A 26,203-nucleotide genomic window follows, 5' to 3' on the forward strand; every position below is an offset into this window, starting at 1 on the left:
TTTTTTTAAGATTTTATTTTTTGACAGCGAGACAGCGAGAGAGGGAACACAAGCAGGGGGAGTGGGAGAGAGAGAAGGAGAAGCAGGCTTCCCGCCGAGCAGGGAGCCCGATGGAGGGCTGGATCCCAGGACCCTGGGATCACAACCTGAGCCGAAGGCAGACACTTAACGACTGAGCCACCCTGGCGCCCCTCTTATAATCCTTTCTATTTCTGTGGTGTCGATTATTTCTCTTCCTTCATTTCTGATTTTGAGTCCTATCTCTTTTTTGTCGTGATGAGTCCAGCTAAAGGTTTATCAGTTTTATCTTTTCAAAGAATCAGTTCCTGGTTTCATTGATCTTTTCTGTTTGTTTTATTTCAAGTCTCTATTTCATTTATTTCTGATCTAATCTTTATTACCTCCTTCTAGCTTTGGGCTCTGTTCTTTTTCTAGCTTTCACGTGTTAAGGTTAGGTTGTTGAGTTTTTTGTTTTTTCAGATAAGCCTGTTTTGTTATGAACGTCTCAGAATTGTTTTTGCTGCATCCCTGAGAATTTGGACTGTTGTGTTTTCATTTTCATTTATCTCCACGCATTTTTTTTTTTTAATTTCTTGGTTGAGCCATGGATTGTTTAGTAGCATGCTGTTTAGCCTCCATGTAGTTTGTGTTTTAGACTTTTTTTTTTTGTAATTGATTTCTAGTTTCATACAGTTGTGTTTGTAAAGATGCTTATTATGTCTTCCTGAATTTATTGAGACTTTTTTTTTTTTTTTGGCCTAAAATGTGATCTGTCCTGGAGAATGTTCCATGTGCACTGAAAAGAACGTGTATTCTGCTGTTTTTGGTTGGAACTTTCTGTATATATCTGTTAGGTCCACCTCGTCGAATGTGTCATTCAAAGCCAGTTTCCTTGTTGATTTTCTGTTTAGGTGATCTATCCATTGATGTAAGTGGGGTGTTAAAGTCCCCTACTATTATTTTATTACTGTCAATTTCTCTCTTTATGTGTTTGGTGCTTTTATGTTGAGTGCATAGATCTTTACAATTGTTATATCCTCTTGTTGTATTGTTCCCTTTATCATTATGTAGTGCCCTTCTTTGTCTCTTGCTACAGTCTTTGTTTTAAAGTCTATTTTGCCTAATATAAGTGTTGTTACCCTGGCTTTTTTTTGGTTTTCCCCCTTCCGTTTGCATGGTGTGTTTTCCAGCCCTTCACTTTCAGTCTGCACATCTCATTTCAGTCTGAAATGAGTCTCTTGTAGGCACCATATAGGTGGGTCTTTTTTTTTTTTTTAAGATTTTATTTATTTATTGGACAGAGAGAGACACAACAAGAGAGGAGACACAAGTAGGGGGAGTGGGAGAGGGAGAAGCAGGCTCCCCCCTGAGCAAGGAGCCCGATGTGGGGCACGATCCCAGGACCCTGGGATCATGACCCGAGCTGGAGGCAGACACCTAACGACTGAGCCACCCAGGCGTGCCCCCCCCTTTTTTTAATCCATTCAGTCATCCTGTCTTTTGATTGGAGCATTAAGTCCATTTACATTTAAAGTAATTGTTGATAGGTATGTATTTATTGCCATTTGCTATTTATTTTCCAGTTTTTTTTTTTTTTTTAAAGATTTTATTTATTTGAGAGAGAGAAAGCATGAGAGAGGGGAGGTCAGAGGGAGAAGCAGACTCCCTGCTGAGCAGGGAGCCCGATGTGGGACTCGATCCTGGGACCCCAGGATCATGACCTGAGCTGAAGGCAGTCGCTCAACCAGCTGAGCTACCCAGGCGCCCTGTTTTCCGATTGTTTTTGTAGTCCTTCTCTGTTACTTTCTTCTTGCTCTCTTCCCTTGTGGTTAGATGGCTTTCTTTAGTGTTAGGCTGGAATTCTTTTCTCTTTATTTTGATGAACTAAAATCCAGTGAGTATCTTTATGATCATTACTTTAAATTCTTTATCAGGCATATTGTTTATCTCTGTTTCTTTTAACTCTTTTGCTGTGATCTTCACCTGTTCTTTCATTTGGGATATATTCCTCTGTCTCCTCATTTTATCTAACTCTCAGTGTTTGTTCGTTTGTATGTATTAGAGAGGTCTGTTCTGTCTCCTGGTCTTAAAAGTAGTGGCCTTGTGTAGAAGAGGTCCTGTGATGCCCTGTAGTGTAATGCTCCCTTATCACCAGAACCAGATGCTCCAAGGGTGTCTCTTATGTATGTGGGCTTTGTGCACCCAGCTGTTGTGGCTGAGGCCCATTTGCCTTCAACCCAGTTGACTGCAGTGACCCACTTTTCCTGCTGTGGGTTCACTGGACAGAGTTTGGTCCGTTCACTGTTGAGGGGTCTGTCTGAGGCCTCTGCAGATAGGCAGGGTCAGTAGTCTTGCTAGCTGTCTACACTTAGTTTCTCTGCCCCAGCTGCAGGCCCACCAAAGGCTTTCTTTGTGCTGGGCCACCTGAGAGGTTTTGGTTGGTAGGTGGGTCAGCAATCAGAGCAGATGTCTGCAATTTGTCTGTCTGTCACAGTTGTGGACGCACTGATGGGCAGGATTTTTCTCCCTGCATGGCCACCTAAAAGGCTTGCTGCTGGAAGTGTGCACGCTGCTGTGTGCGGTTATCTCCCCCCTCCCCAGAGTAGGAGTCACTTTGGAGTAGCTTCGGTCTCTGCTGGGGCTGCTTGCAAGGTGTGGTGGGGCATGAGCTGCCTTAGAGGGGTGTCTTCTGAGGTATGCAGATGGATAGGGCATGTTTGCTGGAAAAACACAGGGGTGTGGCACGTGGCGCTAATAATAAGGTTAGCACTGGCTCCTGCAAGTGTCAGCTCTGTAGGCTGGGGAAGAGGAAGAGAAATGGCACCTGCCATCACTTTTGTTCTTGGAGAAGTCTCTCAAAGATCCCTGCCCCTTTAGTAAATAAACTTCTCTCCTTCTCATATACCCCAGGCACTTTTCAAACTACTGCTTCTGTGCTGTGTCTCAGGCAGGCTTACTTATGCTGATTATTTAATGATGGGCACCCCATTTCCCATCTCCCTCCAGCTCTCCTAGAGTTAAGCCCAGATTCTAAAGTACCCTAAGCCCCACCAATTTTTAAAGCTCACAAAGTTAAGCCCCACTGGTTTTCAAAGCCAGATGTGGAGACTTGTCTTCCCAGTGTGGGTCCCCAGTGCATGGGATGTCTGGTGTGGGGTATGATCCTCTTGCTTCTCTGTGCTTGTGGTGTCTCTCCTGTTTGTGGTTCGTCTCCCCAGGGGTGTTGGTTTTCAACCACCTCTCTGCTGCTCCTACCCTTTTCAAGGTGGCCTCCTCTCTGTGAAGGTCTGTTCTGCCAGTCTTGAGGTCATGTTCAGAGTTAGTTGCACAGATGAGCTCAGGATCCTTCTACTCTGCCGTCTTCCTCACAGTGCACACATACATTTTTCAACAGTTTGTTGAGCCAGGATCCAAGTAAGAGACATATATGTAGGCTCTTTCTCTTCACCTTTTCCCCCACCCTTTGTTTTTACCTTATTACTTGTTTAATCTTCACTGTAACTGTGAAAAAGATAGTATTCGTTCTGTTTACAAAGGAGGAAACTGAGGTCCTGAGAGGTTAAGGAATTTGCTTAGCATCACAGAGTTAGTGAGTGCCTTTAGATGAAAATCAGCCCAAGCTTATCTGTCTCCAAAGCCTGTATGCCTTTCTGGAGTTAAAAGACTGAATTTGGGTGCCTAGGTGGCTCATTCGGTTAAGTGTCCCAACTCTTGGTTTCAGCTCAGGTCATGATCTCAGGGTATGAGAACAAGCCCTGTGTCGGGCTCTGCGCTGGGCGTGGAACCTGCTTAAGATTCTCTCTCTCCCTCTGCCTTTCCCCCCTCTCTCTCCCTCTTAAAAAAGAAAAAAAGACTTTGGATTCAAACTCTGGCAAAACAGAGGCTTTTTTCCCATGACAATCTACTAGCTGTCTGACCTCCCTCACCCGTGTTTACAGTCCAAGGATCCCTGAATTAGGTAGCTAAGGACCGTACTAATTTTTGTCTTGTTGCTTATATAAGAGGAACTTCGGGTTCGTCTACCCCAGGGAGAGGAAATAAGGGGGTGTTCATCCAACAGCTCCCAGTTTAACGAGAGCAGCTCCAGATCTATCTGCTTCTCCTAATCTCTCTCCTAAGATAAGTTCTGAGGTTGCAGCCATAGTGTACTAGCAAGTTCTACAGCTCTTAAGATCTGGAACTGCACTGTCCATTGTGGTAGCCACTAGCCACGAGGGATATTTCCATTTTAATTTAAATTATTTAAAATTAAGTAAAATTGAAAATCAGTCCCTCAGTCACACTAGCCACATTTCAAATGCTTAGTATTCACATGTGGCTAGTGACAACCATACTGGATTGTGCGGATACAGAACACTGCCACCATTGCAGAACGTGGTTAGTACTGAAACGTAATGTGTGGAGGTAGTCAACTGTGTTTCAACCTCATGTTAAAATTGGAGAACCAGCTTCTTTTACTCCTTTCAGAGTGATCTCAGGATTTAAATTACGAAGTTTGAGAGTGGGGGTGGGAAAATACCAGGCTTTGGGACCCTGAATAATGAGCATTTTGTGAGGTTAGAACAGTGAAAATAAGGGAAAGGGATTACTAATAGCTAAAACAAAATCTGGTGCCTTTTTTCCACCTGCCAGACCCACAGTGCGCACAAAATCGCAAGGATTGCCAGAAACCCTGGATGAATGATTGCTTTTATTTGTAGAAATGTAAATTAATCCCACCACAAGCTCTCCATATTAGTTGAGTGATTGGCTTCAGTTGGGGTCTAAAAGGTAAGGGGGCATTCATTTGTTTTTTTCTGAGTGTAATGGTGACTCTAGAGCTGGACTCTAGATTTGTGAATTCTATTTTAACTCTTTAATTTTTGTATCCCCTTACTGGGGTGCTGTCAAAGAGAAAGAGAGCCGGACATATGTTAAAGGTAGCAAGACAAATTTCATTCAGACTAATGAATGCAGTGGGGAAGAGAGACTGTAGCACAAATTGAGTTCAAAGCTACTGAAACAAAAGGTGGGAACCTTTTTAAATGCTGGGATGTGCTAAAGGAAAAGTACTGAAGATGTTAGGTTGGGAGGTTGGTCAGTGTGATTAGGCCATCTGTGTTGCTAATTGATGTTTATCAAAGTTAGACTTCTGCTGTCCCACAGAGACTGGGAGACAAGGGCCCTATTCTTCCTGATGATTACATTTCAAAGGGATGCCTCCCAGGTTCTTGAGAAAAGACATTTCTGGGTTGTAGAAGATTTATATCTCAAAGATCAGAGAAGGGACTTATAACTGCAAGTTTTCTAAAGTAAATGCTCTAAGCAAAGTGAGATCAGGGACCTGTAGTCAGGTTTTAGCTGGAACAAACAGTAAATTTTTTGGCAGCTTTGAGCCTCTTCAGGCAGGCATTTTCAGGGGGCTAGGGTCATCCTACGGACATGGCCTTAAGCTGATAAAAGCTGTACTAGAATTTGGTTATGTCTCTCAGTGTGTGATGGGTGATGGAGTTGTTTGTCCTGAGAGTTTGCAGTTCTCAGTACCTGGATAACATTTTATATACAAAATTTCATGACCTGGACATTCTGGGGGATGATGAGGCTGGAATTTAATCCCATCTTGGGAAGAGGAAAAGAACCTTCAATGAAGGGAATAATAAGGCATTGTTTGGGTGGCTTTATGCAAACAAAGAAAGAAGGGAAACTGTCAGGAAGTTGACTTACAGGACCTGAGAAAGCAGCCCTGGATTTTATTTTGTTATTTAACTCCAAAATGAATGGTATGAACCAGTGGAATCCACAGGAAGGTGAGAGATCACTGATAAATGTTAACATATAAAAAAGCTTCTTGAAAGAGGTAGAACTTGAGCTGAGCCTTGAAGAATGATGGGTGGGCTTTTCCTGGTTTAGCATCTTATTATGGTATTTCCATGAAACCCCATCTGATTTCCGTAGAAATAAATTATAATCTCATGATTGAATTATTTATTTTTAAATATTTGATTTTTCTTTAAAAAAAATTTTTTTTTTTTTAAGATTTTATTTATTTAAGAGAGAGAGAGAGAGCGACAGAGCAGAAGCAGAGGGAGTGGAAAAGGGAGAAGCAGCCTCCCTGCTGAGCAGGAGCCTGATGCAGGGGTCAATCCCAGGATGCTGGGATCATGCCCTGAGCAGAAGGCAGATGCTTAACAACTGAGCCACCCAGGTGCCCCTAAATATTTGATTTTTCTTTAAAAACACTGCTCAAAGTAGGTATTTCTCTCACTTTTTGACTCTAGATTTCTGGATTGGTTTTCAACCAGGTCTCTTCAGATTAACATGTTCTAAAGAGCCTCTACATTTTTGCACAGTCAATTCTCTGCCTAAAATCTTCCAGCCCCCATCCCATATTGCCCCTTCAGGGAATTGTTTATCCTTCGAGACCCAGATGAAGTAGCACACTTTCTTTGCTCCCGTGGTACAGTATTTTCTGTTTTTTTTCTCCTGCTATAGCTCTTAGTCGGTTTGTGTAATTCGTTTGTAATGTCAACCCCCTAGTATAGCGTCTGCCCTCTAGAAGATACCTAATGTTTGATCAAATAGATGTGGTTAAATATCATAAGCTCTGAAATATGTTTTCCAGTGTTAAGAACTCAGCTGTCTTATGTGCATAGGTATAATACATATTTGTTAATTGAATTTTTATTTGTTCTTAGATGGCATTAAGAGGATCTGCGCCAGTGACAATTATACCTCTTCCTGGAGAGCAAGTACAGGTTCAGGGGGTCATCCAGACAGCTCAGTCTTCTGTAATTCACCCACCACACGTGCAAACGGTACAAAAATTCAAAGACTTAGTGGCTGAGAGAGGGGACTTTTATACCCTGAGTCTTTGGACACATTGAAGTTGCTATAGTACAGTATCATAAACCAAGATAATAAAATTGTCTTAGAAATTAGACTGTAGGACAAATGAGGCAAATAGAAAAGTTTGAGAATTTCTAGTTTCATGTATAGACTACCCAGTGAAAAAGTAAGACAATTTGGGGGGAAGTTATTGCTGGGAAATGAGACTTCCTTAAGGGAAAGCACCTTTTTGTCCCAGTGGTATCTTTCAGGAAAAGGAGAATTCTGAAGCAAGGGCGATGGTATTGGTGTCAGCAAAGTAATAAAAGTGCCTACCTTATGCTTTGTGGAGGTCAAATAAGAGAGTTCTCTCATAGTAGAGGCAAGTTCTTATTTAGATCTGTCTACCTTCTTATTACCACCTGACAGCAGTAGAAAGGAAAGCGATCCTGGGTTCTTTTTCTTTCTACTCTTTCTCCCCATTTTATCTCCTGGCTCCCGTGAGTCTTAGAATGCCTTTGGTCATCCCTCATTTTTTCCTGCTCTTTATAAAGTATCTGGCAGTGTTGTGTGCTCTGCAGCTGTGTCTCTAATGTGGTTTTCCTGTATGAAAGGTGGCTACTGCATGGACTTTTGAGTTTTTATATGAAGATTTTACTCTTACTTGCCAGTGCTCTCATTAAAGAGAAATACTTGATCTTAGATATATAAGTAATCTCTTAGTTCCAGAAATTATTTTCTTGAGTTCAGTGGGAGACTTGGGAGTAAATTTAGGGACAGTGAAAATAGTTAAAAGTTTAGGTTAGATTGGTGTATCCATGATGCTTGAGGAAATATTATAATATCTGTTACTATTTCTTAATTATTATAGGTCGTGACCAGTTCATCCTTTTTTGCCAAAAGATACAGATTTAATATAAGATATAAATAAGTAGTTGTACACTAGAACTTGTTTTTGAAGGAGATTATAGAATATAAAACAAATTTCTCTGGAAACTTAAGATCTAAGTCTGATTCCTTTAGGGGAAAGCTTTCTATACATAGTAATGTAGAGCAATGACTTGTTATGTCCTTTCTAGAAGCCTGTTTGGGTTATTTTATTTTTTAAAATAAAGATGAAGTCAGGTGTCACAGTGCAACTTTGGACAAATGGAAATTTTAATATATTTTAAAAATTGAAAAGAACTTGTTTTCTTAATAGTGAGGTACTATATAACTTAAAACTTGTATGTGGTTATTGTGTTGATGTAACTTTAAAGGGCTTATTATTAATAGTTACCATTTAATATGTGCTTGCTATATGCCATGCACTTAAGTGCTCTACATGTATTAACTCATTTAATTGTAAAGTGAGATAAAGCCTAATAATTAGTACAGATTTCTAAATTACATGTTTATACCCGCCCTTGCAAGTGATCTCCATTTTGATAAACCTAATGATCTGTTCTCAGTCCTTGTTTCACTTTACCTGTTAGCATCACTTGCCATAGTTGATCATTCTTTTTTAAAGATTTTATTTGTCAGAGAGAGAGCATGCACATGCACACAGATGCAGGGGGAGTGGCAGGCAGAGGGAGAAGCAGGCTCCCTGCTGAGCAAAGAGCCTGATGTGGGACTCGATCCCAGGACTCTGGGATCATGACCTGAGCCAAAGGCAGACGCTTAACTGACTGAGCCACCCAGGTGTCCCGATCATTCTTTTTAAGACACTGGTTTTGCTAGCTCTCTGGGACACGTCATTTATCTGGTATTCTTCCTGTCTCAGTGGTGGCTTGTTCTCGGTCTTACTTGCTGGTTCCTCCCTTTCCTCCCAACCTGTTAATGTTAGAGTGTTCCTGGGTTTTGTCTTTGGTCCTCTTCTCTGTGTATTGAGCTCATCCAGTCTTATGGCTTTAAGGATTATCTAAATAGCTGTGACTCCCAAGTTTATATGTCTAGCCCAAGACCTCTTCCCTGACTCAAAGGCTTGTATATTTAGCAGTCTCTGCCATGTTATTATCTAATAATTTGATAATAGTTGGATTTCTAATAGCATTTCAAAGTTAGCATGTCCAGAATCCAAATCAGATTATTGATTCAAAAAAAAAAAACAACTTAGTAATGTGCATCAGTTTAGAAATAGGGTGGAAATCAGAGACTGGTCTTTATAACTCTAGTAAAATAGTATTGCTTTATTTTAGGGATAGACTTTCTTCTTAGTTCTGAGCATGCTGTATTGTATGTTCCTTTAAGTAGTTTGGGCCTCTGAAATAAATTTTGCTTTTTCTTTTGTTCCTTTCTTTCAGACCTTAGATTTAATGACAAATGAATTTGGGTGGCAGGAGACAGATCATATTTTCTGAAAGTAAAAATTAAATTGTTTCCCACCTGCATTGTTCATCACTGTAAAACCAGTTCTGTTTTCCAGGTATCATCTTTATCAGAAAGTGAGGAGTCTCAGGACTCATCAGACAGTATAGGCTCCTCACAGAAAGCCCACGGGATTCTAGCACGGCGCCCATCTTACAGGTGAGTACTCATGTTTCAGATCCTGCGTGTGTTATATTATACTGATGAGTTGGAATGGTGCTGTGTAACTATATAAAGAGGGAGCATGTGTCTGTATAGGACGGGAAATGTTAAGAGAGGTAGATTTGAGCCAGATTATGAAGGGCCTAAATTGCTGTCCTGAAGAGGAATTTAGTCTTATCTTCTGGCAAAGTACTAGATTTCCATATTTACTTTTAGATAGTTAACTTTAATAGCAACATGAAAGGAGGACTGTAGATTTAGGACTGTAGATTTAAGGAATTGAACTAGCTTGTGTTCCCTTTGCTAGCTTCTTTACTGAAACATATTTTTCTGCATTGTGTGTAACTCCTGCACATACTTTAAGCCTTATTTCCTCCTGGAAGTCTTCTCATTACTTTCTTTCCAACTCCCAAGACCAAGTTAGGTCTTTCTTCTGTGGCATTCTTTTTACTGATCCCTGTTACAGTATTTATCGCATCATGTTGGAATTCCAGTTAATAATACATGGACCAGGGGCATCTGGCTGGCTCAGTCAGAAGACCATGCGACTCTTGATCTGGGGGGTCGTGAGTTCAAACCCCATGTTAGGTAAAGAGATTACTAAAAAGAAATAAACTAAAAAAAAAAAAAAATACACGGGCCATGCTCTTAAATAATTTTTTGCATTGCAGAGTGACTGTGCAAGAGTAGATGCTCAATTATTACTTGTTGAACGAAACAGCTAGAAGGTAGGAGGAAGGGGAGACAGAAAAGGAGGAAATGCTGTCTTTGAAAGCATATAAACAAATGCAGTAAGATTTTAGATATTATAAGAGAACTCTGTATAGGGTATAGTCATTCCTGCCTGGTTGGAATAAATAGGAAAGACTTCATAAAAGATGTCATTTGGATCACCACCAATCTGAAAAATTTTGTGAGATAGGGGCAGGAAAGGGTTTGGTAGCAGGAAAAGAGCTTAGGCTGAGGGACAGTGTAATCAAAGTATGGTATGAAAGAGGTTGGCCCGTTTTCAAAATTGGGAACTTAAGGAAGAGGAGGTTTAGGAAGAAAAGGTAAACAAGAGCCAAATTTCTTAAAACCTTATTACCATGTTAAGGAATTTGGACTCTATTGAATAAACAGTTAATGAACAAACAAATTTTGTCTGTGAATTCTGGCGGGGGTGGGGGTGATTAAAAAGGAACCCTACTAAAATGAGCTCATAACCTGAAATTATAAAAAGCTGAAACAAATCCATTTTTAGCAAGCAGCAGGAGATACAATAAATAGAATGAAACCACTAAAGAACTTCAGATAGTAAAATTACCAGGAACTATAAGTGTAATTAAAATTGAAAGACATAAAGAAGGAATCAAAACCCTCGTACTAGGATAAGACACTGGGGGGATTTAAGAAACAACTGAGTAAAACTTCTGGAAATGAAAAATGTAATTGCTAAAAACTATTGAGGAATTTTAAGTGTTATACGGCAGACTAGGTATAATTGAGAGAATTAGGGACCTGGGAGCTACAGCTCCAAGTAAATGACCTAGAATGTCGAAGAACACTGCCAGCATAATGACTGAAATTTCTAAGACATGAATCTGTCAGCTTCAGAAAGCAAGGTCCCAAGTAATATAAATTAAAATAAACGTAAATCTAGATGTAACTTATTAGGTAAAACTGGAGAACACCAAAGATAACAAGATCTTAAAAGCTTCTAAAGAAAAAAAGATTACCTAGAAAAGAATGACCATTAGACTTAACAACAGGTTTTGAATGTTAGTATTAGAAGGCAATGGACTAGAAAAATCTTTTTTTTTTTTTAAAAAAGATTTTCCATTTATTTGAGAGAGAGAGCACATGCGCGAGTGCATGCACAGGTGGGGCAGGGGAAGGGACAGAGGGAGAAGCAGACTTCCTGCTGAGCAGGCAGCCTGACATGGGGCTCGATTCCAGGACCCTGGGATCATGACCTGAGCCAAAGGCAAATACTTAACCGACTGAGCCACCCAGGTGCCCCTAGGAAATCTTTAAGTGACAAGAGAAAGTGACTGTCTGGAACTTTATACCCAACTGAACAATCACTCAGAAATAATGGTGAAATAAAAGTCATTTCAAACTGATTTAAGAAATTACTAAAGGGTATACCTCAGGAAGAAGAAAATTCCATCCAAATGGAAGGAATGTGAATATAAGAAAAAATGGTGAACTAACAGATGCACTGACTTTTGACTTTTTAGAAAGATAATAATGATCAGTTTAGGTAGTTTAAAAACAAAATGCAGGGGCCCCTGGGTGGCACAGTCAGTTAAGCGTCCAACTCTTGGTTTTCGACTCAGGTCGTGATCTCAGGGTCATGAGGTTGAGCCCCGTATCGGGCTCAGCGCTGAGTCTGCTTGGGAGTCTCTCTCCCTCTCCCTCTGCTCCTCCTCCTCCTCGTGTTCTCTCAAATAAATAAATAAATCTTTTTAAAAAATTCAGAGACTTATACCAGGCAGCAATATGTGCTTGCTTATATGGTATTGATTAGATTTAACCTTAGATTGTTGGATGAAATCTCCAAACAAGGGGGCTTTCTCAGCACAGAACAGCTCCTGGATAAAATACTTGTTAATGCATTGTGCATTTATAGGCAGTAATAGAAATACCACCTTCCTGTAGTAAACAGAAAAACCATATTCATAATGTTAAAATTTAGTCTAATTGGCTTTATTAAGTAATTCATGAACTGGGCAGCATCCCATTTAGCAAGTAGAAGGGAGCTTTGAGGAGCTATACAAAATGGAAGGTTTTGGGGGCGCCTGGATGGCTCAGTCTGTTAAGCATCCGATTCTTGATTTCAGCTCAGGTCTTAATCTCAGGACCACGAGTTCAAGCCCTGCATTGGCCCCACGCCTGGGCATGGAGCCTGCTTAAAAAAAGGGGGTGGGGAGCTAAATGGAAGGTTTCTATATGGGAAGGAGGGTAGGGCAGGAGTTAAAAGTAAAAGGATTGTTCCAGTCAAGGTCTCTTTCCCTTAGGGGGACAGCCAGGGGGTCTTATCAGGCAGATTTTCATCTTGGGGGGATGGGGAGGGGCCCTGTGACAGATTACCTCACTGGTGCTCATCTGAAAATTTCTGACTAGTTATGACTACATTTCTGTGGGGAGAGGCTGAAACTGCAATTAGATTAAGTATTAAGCCCTAGTTTGGGGGCTTGGCCTAAGTGATGCCATTTTGGGCCTTTGGTTTTCTTTTCAACAGTTCTTCCTTTTGATCAGACTCAGCTTAACTGAGATGTGATCGAATTTTAAGGCATTAGTGCTGCTCTCAGCACTCACAAGTTCTCGCGGTTTTTGTTTTCTTTTTGTGTGATATCCAGACTTTTTTTCTTCTTCTTCTTAATCTTTGTGATATTGACAGGTCACAGCTTCAGGTTCACATTGTCTTTGTGTTTCAGTCTTTTTTTTTTTTTAATTTATTTGAGAGAGAAAGAGGGAGGAGCAGAGGGAGAAGCAGGCTCCCCGCTGAGCAGGGAGCCTGACATCGGGCTTGATCTAGGACCCTGAGATTGTGACCTGAGCCAAAGGCAGACGGTTAACTGACTGAACCACCCAGGCGCCCCTTGTGTTTCAGTCTTAAGTAAGATCATTTGTTTGGTGGTTAGCGGCTATGAACACGCGTTGAAAGCTTCTGAGAGAATACAATGCACACAGGAGATGGTTACGGTTACTCTAAGTAGAATAATTGTCAATATTTGGAGTGCACCGTGGAGCCGTGGTCCCCAAGACCTAAACCAATCAGAATCAAGTAAGTCAAAGAAAGAACCTTGTGGAAGGAGTTACCTTTTTAAGCAGCCAAATGTCTTGTTCTGCAGTGTTTTGTAATTGACTTTCAACTTCTCCAAAAGTGTTAATCCAGGCCCAGCAGCAGGTGGTGTCGGCCACAGCACAGACCTCTCCTTGCTCAGCTAAAAGATGAATCAAGAGCTATTCTGTTTTCAAGGACAACTTTGGCTAGAGGGTTTGCTGTTGCTTTAGCAACAGATAATGCAATAAAAGTGTGAAGTCTTATTTATTTATTAGAGAGTGAGTGAGTGAGCACAAGCAGGGGCGGAGGCAGAGGGAGAAGCAGACTCCCCGCTGAGCAGGGAGCCTGATGTGGGGTTCAGTCCCAGGACCCTGGGATCATGATCTGAGCCAAAGGCAGACACTTAACTGACTGAGCCACCCAGGTGCCCCTATGAAGTCTTGATCCATCTCTTGGGTGGAAGCTAGATTCCTTGATGTAAGCTACTTCTTCAAGCTACTTGGTTTGATCTAGGGATCTCCAGCATCTGTATAGGGCCAGGTGTCAGGTCGAGCCTTCTTTAGCCGTGTAGTATAGTGTGTACCCAAGGCTACTGTCTAGTTTTGCAGCAGTGTCAGTAGTCAGGAGCACTTGGCCAACAGGGCTTGAGAGCTACGTGTTTGTTTCTGTTTTGGTTTTTGTTTTATTTTTTATGGTAACCTTTCTGAAATACTGGTCACCAGACAGGATCCTTTGATAAGGTGAGGGAAAGTTCCTTTAACCTGTTGATGATAGGATTTATTTATTTTTAAAGATTTTATTTATTTATTTGACAGAGACACAGCGAGAGAGGGAACACAAGCAGGGGGAGTGGGAGAGGGAGAAGCAGGCTTCTGCCAAGCAGAGAGCTCGATGCGGGACTCGATCCCAGGACCCTGGGATCATGACCTGAGCCGAAGGCAGACACTTAACCACTGAGCCACCCAGGTGCCCCGATGATAGGCTTTAGTATAAGACATTAAAGACTTAGAGTAACTGGTTACACTAGCACGAGACAACCAGGAATCAGCAGAAAGTTGTATGCTGATAGCACGGCCTACGGGTGACTGTCTCCCAGCAGAGCCAGTGGCAACACCTTAGGCCAGGGGAGTGCAGCGGTTTCAGCAAGCTTAGAGATTTTGAGAATTTCATTAGTTCTTTCAGCCTTGCCTGATGATTGAGGGTGATAAGGGCAGTGATAATTCCAAGATGTTTGTAAGGCCTTTATTAAGGCTTGAATGATTTGCCCAGTGACGTGGGCGCTTCAACGGGAGGTATAGCCTAAGCGGGAAACATGTTTTCTAAAGGTTTTGTTTGTTTTCCCCTGCTGCAAGACCAATGCCCTCACACTGGCAAACTTCAGTCTATCTCCAGAAAACATACATAGAATAATAAGAATATATCGATAACCACCGTATTAGGTGGCAGGTGTTCAAAGTGGTTGGAAAGAGGAGTTGAGGCCTCTGGAAACAAAAATTATGGAAAATTTCCAGGTTAGACATTGATGGTAAACTGTTTTTGCAGTCTTATAGAAGTCTCCACCGCATAATGTTTATTTGTAATTTGAGTCGTCTTAAACATACCATGGTGGGTGAAGAAATGTAAAAACCAAAAAATGAGATTTGCCAGAAAGTGGGAAAGAACCCAGCAGCCCATCTTGGCTTTCTCATAGCCCTAACTACTCTACTCCATCTTAATTTCTCTAATGTAGGAGTAGGCTATTGCCAGGTTAGAAGGACATCATGACGGCAGAAGTCCGGCATTGAGGGGCCCATTTTTGCAGAAGCAGAATAAACTTTATCCACATGTGCCACAGTCTTACAATAAAAAGAAGGCTTAAAGTAACTTATTTGACAGTGCTTCCCATGTAGTTTACATATCAAATAAACCTAATTAGTTTAACAAATTTTTTGACCAGGAATATCCGAAAGAGACTTTATTTAGAACTTAATTTTGGGGGTAACTGGCTGGCTCAGTCCTGATCTCAGGGTCGTAAGTTCAAGCCCCATGTTGGGTGTAGAGATTACTTAAAAATAAAATCTTTTAAAAAAAAAATTGGGGGAAGTTTGTCAAAAATACAAAAACTTGGAGCCCCTGGGTGGCTCAGTCAGTTAAGCGTCTGCCTTGGGCTCAGGTCAGGATCTCAGAGTCCCAAGATCGAGCCCCACATTGGGCTCCCTGCTCAGCAGGGAGCCTGTTTCTCCCTCTCTCTCTGCTCCTCTCCCTGCTCTCTCAAATAAATAAAATCTTATATATATATAAAACATTTGAAAGGAAAAAAACCTTATTTTTAAAAGATTTTTTTAATTTTTTAGTGAGAGAGAAAGCACGCACACAGGGGGAGGGGCAGAGGGAGAGAGAATCTCCAGCGGATTCCTGCCAAACAGAGCCCAAGACCTCAATCCCACCACCCGGAGACCATGACCTGAGCCAAAACCAAGAGTTGGACGTTCAGCTGACTGAGCCCCCCCCAGGCGCCCTTCAAAAATAGGTTTTAAAGCACTTGCCTAAACAGGATAACAGATCATTATGAAACTTTAAAAGGTAAAGAAATTTTCACAATCTTATCAAAATCAGACCAAAGTCCAAGAAAACTTTGTTATTTTAACAGAGAGAGAAAACCAAATTCTAATTTTGCACCAGGTTAGTTTTGATATTAAAACTCATTGTTGGGCGCCTGGGTGGCTCAGATGGTTGGGCGTCTGCCTTCGGCTCAGGTCATGATCCCAGGGTCCTGGGATCGAGTCCCGCATCGGGCTCCCTGCTAGGCGGGGAGCCTGCCTCTGCCTCTCTCTCTCTGACTCTCATGAATAAATAAATAAAAACATTAAAGAACAACAACAACATTGTTTTGGGGCACCTGGGTGGCTCAGTCGTTAAGCGTCTGCCTTCGGCTCAGGTCATGATCTCAGGGTCCTGGGATCGAGCCCTGCATCGGGCTCCCTGCTTGGCGGGAAGCCTGCTTCTCCCTCTCCCACTCCCCCTGCTTGTGTTCCCTCTCTCGCTGTGTCTCTCTCTGTCAAATAAATAAAAAAAAAAATCTTAAAAAAAATCAAACTCATTGCTTTAAAAAGATTTTATTTATTTGACAGAGAGAGAGAAAGAGCACAAGCAGGGGGAGCAGCAGGCAGGGAGAGAAGCAGGCTCCCCTCAGAGCTAGGAGCCCGATGTGGGGCTCAATCCCAGGACCCCAGCATCCTGACCTGAGCCAGAGGTAGACACTTGAACTGACTAGGCAAATTCATTTTTAAAAATAAATTTATTTTAATCTTAACCAGCTGGACCACACATTGAAATTCCTTTTCAAAGATTCCTCTGCCACAAACCATCTACAACTTTTTTTTTCTACATTCTGATTTTGTCCTGTTTTTCCTCTTTAGACAACACCAGCCTCATTTTAGGACCAAAAAAGAAAAGGTATATTTCTCCTACCTTTTTTTTCATTGAAAGCACATCCTACTTTCCTGGCATATGGAGATATTTTCCTTATTAGTTTTAGTTATACATATTAATTAGAATTCTCTTAGAAGCCTTAATTTCTAGTGAAAACTAAGAAGTAGGCAACTGTGAACTGTTATACAAGCATTCTTTAAATTTGCAAATTTATTAATACATTTCAAAATTTCCAAAAGCATGTCTTTAAAAATTTGCCAGTGTAGCATTAACATATCTAAATATCTTTTAGTTTCTCTGTAATAAGCCAGAAGTAGATAAACCTTTGTTTAGTTATTAATGTTGCAGTATTTTGTTTTATTTGGAAATGATTTAGCTATTTAATGAGTTTAGTGTTTTAATTCATTTACTCTAACTCGGAAAACTATTTAAATAGAGTTAATATCACTGAGAAGTTCATTTATGAACTTTTATCTTGCCTACATCTATTTAATTTGTCCTTAATAATTATGTGTAGGTTACCTACAGAAACTTCATTAAACATTAGACAAAGCCAGCCATTATCCTAAGCTATTATTTTTTTTTGTTGACAGAATAAAAGATAACAGGAACCTACACAGAATAAGTTTCCTATTTAATGTGGATAATTTTAAAGACATGTCTGTCTAAATAGCCTTTCCCCCTTTTGTTTTTTCTTGATAAGAATTACCTCCATTAAGGGCCGCCTGGGTGGCTCAGTCCATTAAGCATCTGCCTTTGGTTCAGGTCATGATCCCAGGGTCCTGGAATCAATCCCCGCATCAGGCTCCCTGTTCAGCGGGGAGTCTGCTTCTCCCTCTCCTCCCGACTCATGCTCGCTTCTCGCTCGTGCTCTCTGTCGCTATCTTTGTCTAATAAATAAAATCTTAAAAAAAAAAAAATTACCTCCATTAAATTTGCATTTTAAAGAGATGGACTAGATATAATAGAGAAGACTAGTATAACATTGAACAGTTACATATTATTTAAGTAATCTCTACACCCAACGTGGGGCTTGAACTCATAACCCCAACATCCAGAATCTCATGCTCTGCCAACTGAGCCAGCCAGGTGCTCTGAACATTTACATTTTAGAGACATAGGAGAAATGTTCACCCCCCACCCCCTTCTGTTCTCCCACACCAGAATTTTTACATTTATAAGCCTTTTGAGATAAATAGGGGAGGTTTGGGAATTGGTGGGCCTTGAATTGTTCTTGGAACCACACCTCTGATCCTGTAAAGACTACATTTTTTTTTTTTAAGATTTTATTTATTTATCTGACAGAGACACAGCAAGAGAGGGAACACAAAGAGGGAGTGGGAGAAGCAGGCTTCCCGTGGAGCAGGGAGCCCAATGTGGGGCTTGATCCCAGGACCCTGGGATCATGACCTGAGCTGAAGGCAGATGCTTAATGACTGAGCCACCCAGGCATCCCTAAAGACTACATTCTTAAAACAAGGACAGCTCTTCTTAATTCCTCAAAAGAATTGGGTTAGTTACTGAAAAACACCAAAGGACTGACACGCCCATCCACTTAGGGAAATGTCTTCTTTCTCTCTGGGTACATTCAGCTTAGGGGATAAGGCCTTAAAAAAAATTCCTGTCAGGGTTGCCTGGGTGGCTCAGTCGGTTAAGCGTCTGCCTTCAGCTCAGGTCATGATACCGGGGTTCTGGGATTGAGCCCCACATGGGGCTCCCTGCTCGGCGGGGAGCCTGTTCCTCCCTCTGCCTGCCGCTCCCCCTGCTTGTGCTCACTTGGTTCTCTCTGACAAAATCTTTAAAAAAAATTCCTATCAGCCTTTCAATATCAGCTTCCAGTTTGGCCACATTTCCTATTGAGTTATTAAATCCTTTCAAATATCTTGTCAGGTGTCAGCTGGGAAAAGAGTAAATATTTCTGTCAACCTAATGGACCCAAAATCCTCCTCAATGAGGGGAGTGAGAGATACTATCTTCAGATCTAGAGTTACTCCCAAAGACAGCCAAAGAACAGACAGCCTCATGTCCCAGACAGGCAGAAAGCTAAGCCATGTTCTTAGGAGGTAACAAGACAAACAAAAAAGGGAATAGCTATTCCCAGGAGAGAAAGAATCATTATCCACTGAGTCTGGATTTGGAAACAAAGGGACAAGATGAAGTTTTATTTCCCCTCTTTCAATTGGGCTTAGGAGATAATCTCTTTACAAAAACTCTTGTGGGCCCTCCTGAGTTTTAAGAAAATTTTTTTTTTAACTATGGCCCTTAGTTCATCCTTAGAGCAAGGAGTAAGAGATACCTGAAGAGGATCACCGGTAGCCTCAAGTGGTCTTAGTTCAAAAGGTCACAGTCTTTTGAGGAGAATGGAAAGGCAATTCAGTCGGAAGCTCGCTCGGAGGAGTAATCAGGGACGGGGGGAGCAGTAGGATTTACATCAGTCTTATAGCCTTGTTTTAGATGACTTTTCTCTTTCATTAGCTTTTTGCCATGAATCTTTTAATGAGACTATTTTGGAATTTTGAAATCTTTTGGAGGCTGCTTCTTGCCAATTAAAACAGGTAACCCTTGCTTTCAAGTGCAAAGGTTCTTAAATGAATGATCTTGTCTAATTCAATGTTCCTCATAACAGCCATTGTAATTCCATGTTGTTTCAGTAAAAAAAAAAAAGGTTTAATCTTGCTAGGTATCTGTAACTGCGGGACTATAGTGCTTAGACGTAAAATAAGCAGGTGTGCCGGAAGGTGGCACACTCAACTCTGTAGATATAAGGGATCCCATCTGTTTTAACTAGGCCTTTGGGTTTCTCAGAGCCAAACTAATACCTAAGAGGGACTTGCCGTGGGGTTGAGATTCATGGGTTGTTTTACAGTGTACCTCACCTCACTGCAAGTTTTCGTGAGGTCGGTGGGTGAACTCGCGTTCCTTGACCAGTTTATTCGAACCTTGGGAGTCTCTGAGTTAGGTGGCAAGTGCTCTAACAGCTCTTGAATGCTTTGACCTGTGCCCACCAATCTTTGTGGCTTTTCAGTTTCTGAAATCCCCACTAGCGATAACCTTTATTTACACAAAACAAGACAGCCAAATGTGCACCTCAACACAACAGCAGTAACCAAAACATGTTGCTGTGGAGCGGCCAAGGCCAAGAGAATTCTTTGTGTACCACCAGCAATTCCCAGTGTGAACTAAGCCAGCCTATGAACTGGAACTAGGAAAGGATTCCAAGGTGAAAGTGTGGGCTGAACCAAGGGTTAAGGACTGGTACTCCCATAGAACCTCCTCAGTCTAGCCTGACCCACTAACCCTTTACTGGAAAGTCAGATTGGCAGCTGGATGCAAAAAGAGCAGAGCTAAAACGAAGAGGGACTTACCAAGGGCACTTAGATACAGCGAGAAAGACTCTGAAGGGTTTGTGGGGCTCCATGCCTGTGTTTTTTGTTGTCCCCAGATGCTGCCAGAAATTCGCGTTTGATCCGAGACCACCAAATCTGTTAAACAGAATTCAGCCACGTAAATTTGAAGATCTAATTGGCTTTATTAAATAATTCATGAATTAGGCAGCATCCCATCTGGCAAGTGGAGGGGAACTCCAAGAACCTGTACAAAATGGAAGGTTTTTATAGGAAGAAGGGTGGGGCAGGAAAGTTTTAGCAAATGAAATGAATAGACTGTTCCAGGCAAGGTCTCTTTCTCTTAGTGGGAAGATACAGATTACCTCACCTTCTTGTGGGGGCTGGAGAGGGTCCATGTCACACTCATTGGCCCTGATCTGAAAACTTCTGGCTGACTAGTTACCACCACATTTCTGGGGGAAGCTGAAACTGCAATTAGATATTAAGTCTTGGGTTGGGGACTCGGCCTAAGTGATACCATTTGGGGCCTGTGGTTTTCTTTTTAACAATACAAATACATGAGCCGAAACCAGAGTGGGAAGCAGAAGCAATCATGAAAACCAAGGTACACCCATTACTTTAGGTCTACTGCAGGAAGGGACCCTGAACCTGAGATTTCTGTATTAAGCTGGGATCCCTGTAGGAGGCTAGAACCTCTGAAAGGAAGCTTCCCTAAATTAAGCTTTCTGGATTACACCAGATTAGGATCAACCAAATAAGAATTCACAGTGAAAAATCATCAAACATACAAGGAAATAAACTACCATTAGTGAGAATCAACTCAATAAATGCAGGAAAAGTATTTGATAAAATTCAGCACCCATTCATAAATGTTTAGCAAGTAAGTAAGAAAATGGGCTTCCCTAGCATTTGGGGGAACTGAACTACACATAGGACAAACAATGGCTCAAGTCCCAGATTGACCAGTAATTCATGGTGCACATGGGGACCAGATCTGAATAACACTGCAAAGGCTTAGAAAACTGAACTGATGTTGGAACTACAGTCCACTGAATACTGGTCAGAACTTGTGGCCTGGACACAACTAGGTTGATAGCATGATAAACAAGAATATCAGATATTCTCCATAGGGTTTAAACAGGATCTCAGAGTCTGATATCATAATATTGAAAATGTCCCAAATTACTTGGCATACAGAGAACCTGGAAGAATCTTAACTGCTTGGGAAGACTGTCAGCAGATGCCATAGATGTTGGAATTACGTGACAAAAACTTCAAAGGAGCTATTATTAAAATGTTCTAATAAGTGTGAATTCTCCTAAAATGAATGGAAAGATAGAAACTCCTAGCAAAAAAGTACAAGATATAAAGAGAACCAAATAGAAATTTTAGAGCTGAGAAATACAGTAACAGAAATAAAACCTCACTGGATGAGTTCAGTAGGAGAATGAAGATAAGGAGACAGCCAGCTTCAAAGATAGTTCATTGGAGATAATCCAATCTGAACAATAGAGATTAGACAAACTCATTAATTCCCAGGGCCTTGTGAGACAATACCAAAAGTTCTAAAATTTGTGGGTCATAGGAGAAGGAAAAGTATGTTGCAGAAAAAGTATTTAAAGAAACAATAGCTGGAATGTTCCCATATTTGGTGAAACCCACAGATTCAAAAAGCTCAGCAGAGACGCCTGGGTGGCACAGTCGGTTAAGTGGACTCTTGGTTTCGGTTCGTGATCTCAGGGTCATGAAACCCAGCCCCGTGTTGGGCCCAGCATGAAGTCCGCTTAAGACTCCCTCTCCCTCTGCCCCACCCCCATGCCTGCTTGTTCTCTCTCTCTCAAATAAATAAATCTTAAAAAAAAAAAAAAAAGGCTCAGGAAATTCTAAGCCATAGGTAAACACAAAGAAACCCCTACTCAGGCAGGTCATAATCAAACTGCTGAAAAGTAAAGACAACACTCTTGTGAGCAGCCAGAGAAAAATGCCACATTACTTAAAAGGGAACAGTGTGAATCATTCCAATTTCTCATCAAAACCAAGGAGGCTAGAAGAAAGTGAAACACATTTTTAAAGTGTTGAAAGAAAAAAAAAATGATCAATCCAGAATTCTGTATCTAGTGAAAATAACCCTCAGAAATGGTAGGTGAAATAAATATTCTCAGGTGAAAGAAAACTAAGAGTATTCATTGACAGCAGACCTGCTCTAAAGTAACTGCTAAGAAAGTTCTTAAGACAGAAACTTGGAAGGTTAGGAATGAAGAAACAGCAACAGCAAGATCTGGGCAAGAATAATGAACTATTCTCCTCCTCCTGAATTCTTGAAACTATGTTTGGTTGACAAGAAGATGGCATTGTCTGGTGGGGCTTTCAGTGTATGCACACATAATATATAAGACAACTACAACATGAAGGGGAAGATAGACTCAATATGGTGGGAAGTTTTCTAAGGTTCACGACGTGGTAAAATAGTGGTTCTAGGGACGCCTGGGTGGCTCAGTCGGTTGAGCGTCTGCCTTAGGCTCAGGTCATGATCCCAGGGTCCTGGGGAGTCTGCTTCTCCCTCTGCCTGCTGCACCCCCACCCCACCCCCCACCCCTGCTTGTGCACGCGCACGCTCTCTCTCTGGCAAATAAAAAAACCTTTAAAAAAAAAAGAAACAGTTCTAAGTAGACAAGGTATCTATATTATAACTCCTTAGAGCAATTACTAAATTGTTAAGAGATTTAGTCGAATATATGATAAATTAAAATGGAGTTCTGAAAAATCTTCAGATAACCCAAAAGAATACAGAAGACTTATTTTTATTTATCTTTTAAGTAAGCTCTATGCCCAACATGGGACTTGAACTCACAACTCTGAAAATCAAGAGTTGCATAATCTACTGACTGAGCCAGCCAGCCACCCCCAGAAGACTTTTTAAAAAATAGAAAGCAAATAATTGGTAGATCAAGTGATAGCAGTGTTTATATTAAGAAGACATGGATTTAACTCACTAATTAAAAGAGATTATAAAACCAAAGACCAATATTCCTCATGAATATAAACACAGAGATCCCTAGCAAAATACGAGCTTAGCAAACAAATCCAACAACATATAAAAGGTATTATACATGATTATCAAGTAGGATTTTATCCCAGGAATGCAAGATTGGCTTAATATCTGAAAATCAGGGCGCCTGGGTGGCTCATTCGGTTAAGCGTCTGCCTCCAGCTCGGGTCATGATCCCAGGATCCTGGGATCAAGTCCCGCATCGGGCTCCCTGCTCAGCTGGGAGTCTGCTCCTCCCTCTGCGTCAAATAAATAAAATCTTTTCAAAAAAAATCTGAAAATCAATTAGTGTAATACATCATATTTATAGAATAAGAACAGAAAATATATGGTCATCTCAGCAGACACCGAAAAAGCATTTGACAAATCAAGTACCCTTTAATGATAAAAATGCTCATCAAACAAATAGAAGGGAGCTCTTCAGCCTAATAAAGCATCTGTACACAAGCCCGTAACCAGCAGCATATGTAATGGTGGAAAACTGAATACTTTCTCCCTAAGGTCACGAACGCAACAAGGCTGGATGTCTGCTCTCATGACTTCTATTTAACATTGTATTCAGGCAGTTAGGCAAGAAAATGAAATAAAAGGCATCCAGATTGGAAAGGATGGGATGAAATAAAATAATTTGCAGATGACATGATTTCATATATAGAAAATCTTAAAAGAATCCACTAAAGCAGAGGTAGTTGATGAGTTCAGCAAGGCTGCAGGATGTATTACCATCTGTTGATTCTTGGTATATGGTACATAGGGGTTTTAATGTCTGTACTTTTCTTTATGCTCAAAATGTTTCATAACTTAAAAGTGAAAACTGGCACAGCATTCCATAGTCTCATGGTAGGCTGGCTGAAGAACAGCATTCGGGGATCTGTTAAAGGGGTCTGGAGCCCTGTCCTGACCCACTCACTCAGCCATTAGGGATACCAGATGGCATTCAGTAAACCTCTCTAGACGATTCTGATACATAAGCAGGTTTAGGAACCAGTGATGCCTAACATAGAGTCCTGTAGGGCTGCCACCTCTCTTACTCTCTTTGTGGGACATCTGTTGATACAGTTTACAATTATATTAGCTCTTGGTGGGAAGATTGTCCAGAGTAAGGAGGCCATGCTGGAGAACAACTTTCAGCACATTATAGAAGAAGAGCTGAAGGAACTAAAATTATTTGGCCTCAAATAACTGTAGCAGTTGTCAAATAAATACTGCAAAGTTAGGGCATGGATATAGAGTTAGGGTTAAGCTTAAATTTCTTTAGTTTCGAGTTCTTTCCTCTCGGTGCTGTGGCCGCAGCCATGAGTATGCTCAGACTTCAGAAGAGGCTTGCCTCCAGTGTCCTCCGCTGTGGCAAAAAGAAGGTCTGGTTGGACCCCAACGAGACCAATGAAATTGCCAATGCCAACTCCCGTCAGCAGATCCGAAAACTGATCAAAGATGGGCTGATCATCCGGAAGCCTGTGACTGTCCATTCCCAGGCTCGGTGCCCTAAAAACACTTTGGCCTGCCGGAAGGGCAGACATATGGGCATTGGTAAGAGAAGAGGTACTGCTAATGCTTGAATGCCTGAGAGGGTAACCTGGATGAGGAGGATGAGAATTCTGCGCTGGCTGCTCAGAAGATACTGTGAATCTAAGAAGATCGACCGCCACATGTATCAGCCTGTACCTGAAAGTGAAGGGTAATGTGTTCAAGAACAAGTGGATTCTCATGGAACACATCCCCAAGCCGAAGGCCGACAAGGCTCGCAAGAAGCTTCTGGCTGACCAGGCTGAGGCCTGCAGATCTAAGACCAAGGAGGCTCGCAAGCGCCGTGAAGAGCGGCTCCAGGCCAAGGAGGAGGAAATCATCAAGACTCTGTCCAAGGAGGAAGAGACAAATAAAACTCCCTCTCTTTTGTGTGTACATGGTAGCCTTGGCAGTAACACAGATCAGTTACTCAATAAAACCAAACTTTATCTGCTAAAAAAAAAAAAATTCTTTAGCTTCACTGGGTGGAACCAGCTTTGGGTCTAAATAAGAAAGTGCTTAGTGGGGCACCTGGGTGGCTCACATGGTTAAGCGTCTGCCTTTGGCTCAGGTCATGATCCCAGGGTTCTGGGATCGAGTCCCGCATGGGGTTCTCTGCTAGGCGGGAAGCCTGCTTCTCCCTCTGCCTCTCTCTCTCTCTCACTCTCATGAATAAATAAAACATTAAAAAAAAAAAAAAGTGCTTAGTAATTGAATGGTTTACCATTTGGAAGTTGTGGGTGCCTTATTCCTGGAAATAGAGGCTGTTAGGAATGTTAGGGAATTCCTGCATAGGCTGGAAGGTTGGCATAGATAAATGAAAGATCATTTTCAGTGCTAAGGGTTTTTTTTCCCCTTTTTGACTATTTTTGTTGCTTCCACACAAGTATTTCAGTTTTCTGATTTTTCTACAATGAACATAGAATTTTTTTTTTTTTAAAGATTTTATTTATTTATTTGAGAGAGAGAATGAGAGACAGCACGAGAGGGAAGAGGGTCAGAGGGAGAAGCAGACCCCCTGCCGAGCAGGGAGCCCAATGCGGGTCTCGATCCCAGGACTCCAGGATCATGACCTGAGCTGAAGGCCGTCGCTTAACCAACTGAGCCACCCAGGCGCCCTGAACATAGAATTCTTGAGGAAAGATTCATTTTTTTTTTTCCTCCTTAGAAACAAATAATGCTTATTTGTCCTCCACCCAAGTTGTATTTTGGAAGATCTTTCAGATTCAGAAAGGAATCTTTTTCTATCCTCATATTCCAGTCATAAGTCCCATTTTACCAAGTCTGAGGGATACCTGTGAATTAATTATATTTACTTCCTGTTAAATAATTTTATTGGGGTGCTTGGCTGGCTTAACCCGTGGAGCATGTGACTCTTGATCTCGGGGTTGTGAGTTTGAGCCCCACGTTGGGTGTAGAGATTAAAAAAGATCATTCATAAATAAAAAAATTTCACTTATCACTGATACTATGTGCTTTTTTATAGTCCTATTTCTAATTTTCTTGTTTCTTAGAACTGTGGGCTTCTCACTCTAGAGTTGAAGGTTGAAAAAATGTTTTTTTTTAATTTGGTCTTTTTAAATGAAGGTCACTTTTTTTTTTTTTTAAAAGATTTTTATTTATTTGATAGAGACACAGTGAGAGAGGGAACACAAGCAGGGGGAGTGGGAGAGGGAGAAGCAGGCCTCCCGCGGAGCAGGGAGCCCGATGCGGGGCTCGATCCCAGGACCCTGGGACCGTGACCCGAGCCGAAGGCAGACGGTTAACGAGTGAGCCACCCAGGCGCCCCGAAGATCACTGTTT

The 26,203-nt window shown here is 41.4% G+C and overlaps 1 protein-coding gene and 1 pseudogene across 7 annotated transcripts in view; both read left to right on the forward strand.

The window, feature by feature from the left end:
* ATF1 (activating transcription factor 1) overlaps positions 1-26,203 on the forward strand; it is an 83,415-nt gene that overhangs the window by 43,067 nt on the left and 14,145 nt on the right. For 4 of the 7 annotated variants that reach the window (XM_036098921.2, XM_036098917.2, XM_036098913.2 and 1 more), the window contains 2 exons: positions 6,675-6,794; positions 9,212-9,312. In XM_036098921.2, coding sequence (XP_035954814.1) covers positions 6,675-6,794; positions 9,212-9,312 — 221 coding nt within the window. Of the gene's footprint in view, positions 1-4,636; positions 4,771-6,674; positions 6,795-9,211; positions 9,313-26,203 lie in introns of those variants that run through there. The other 3 variants (XM_078075970.1, XM_036098920.2, XM_036098919.2) reach the window with 2 other exon arrangements.
* Positions 24,142-24,907, forward strand: LOC118539957 (large ribosomal subunit protein eL19 pseudogene; annotated as a pseudogene).

Source organism: Halichoerus grypus, chromosome 6, assembly GCF_964656455.1.
Source record: "Halichoerus grypus chromosome 6, mHalGry1.hap1.1, whole genome shotgun sequence".
NCBI classification, from domain to species: domain Eukaryota; kingdom Metazoa; phylum Chordata; class Mammalia; order Carnivora; family Phocidae; genus Halichoerus; species Halichoerus grypus.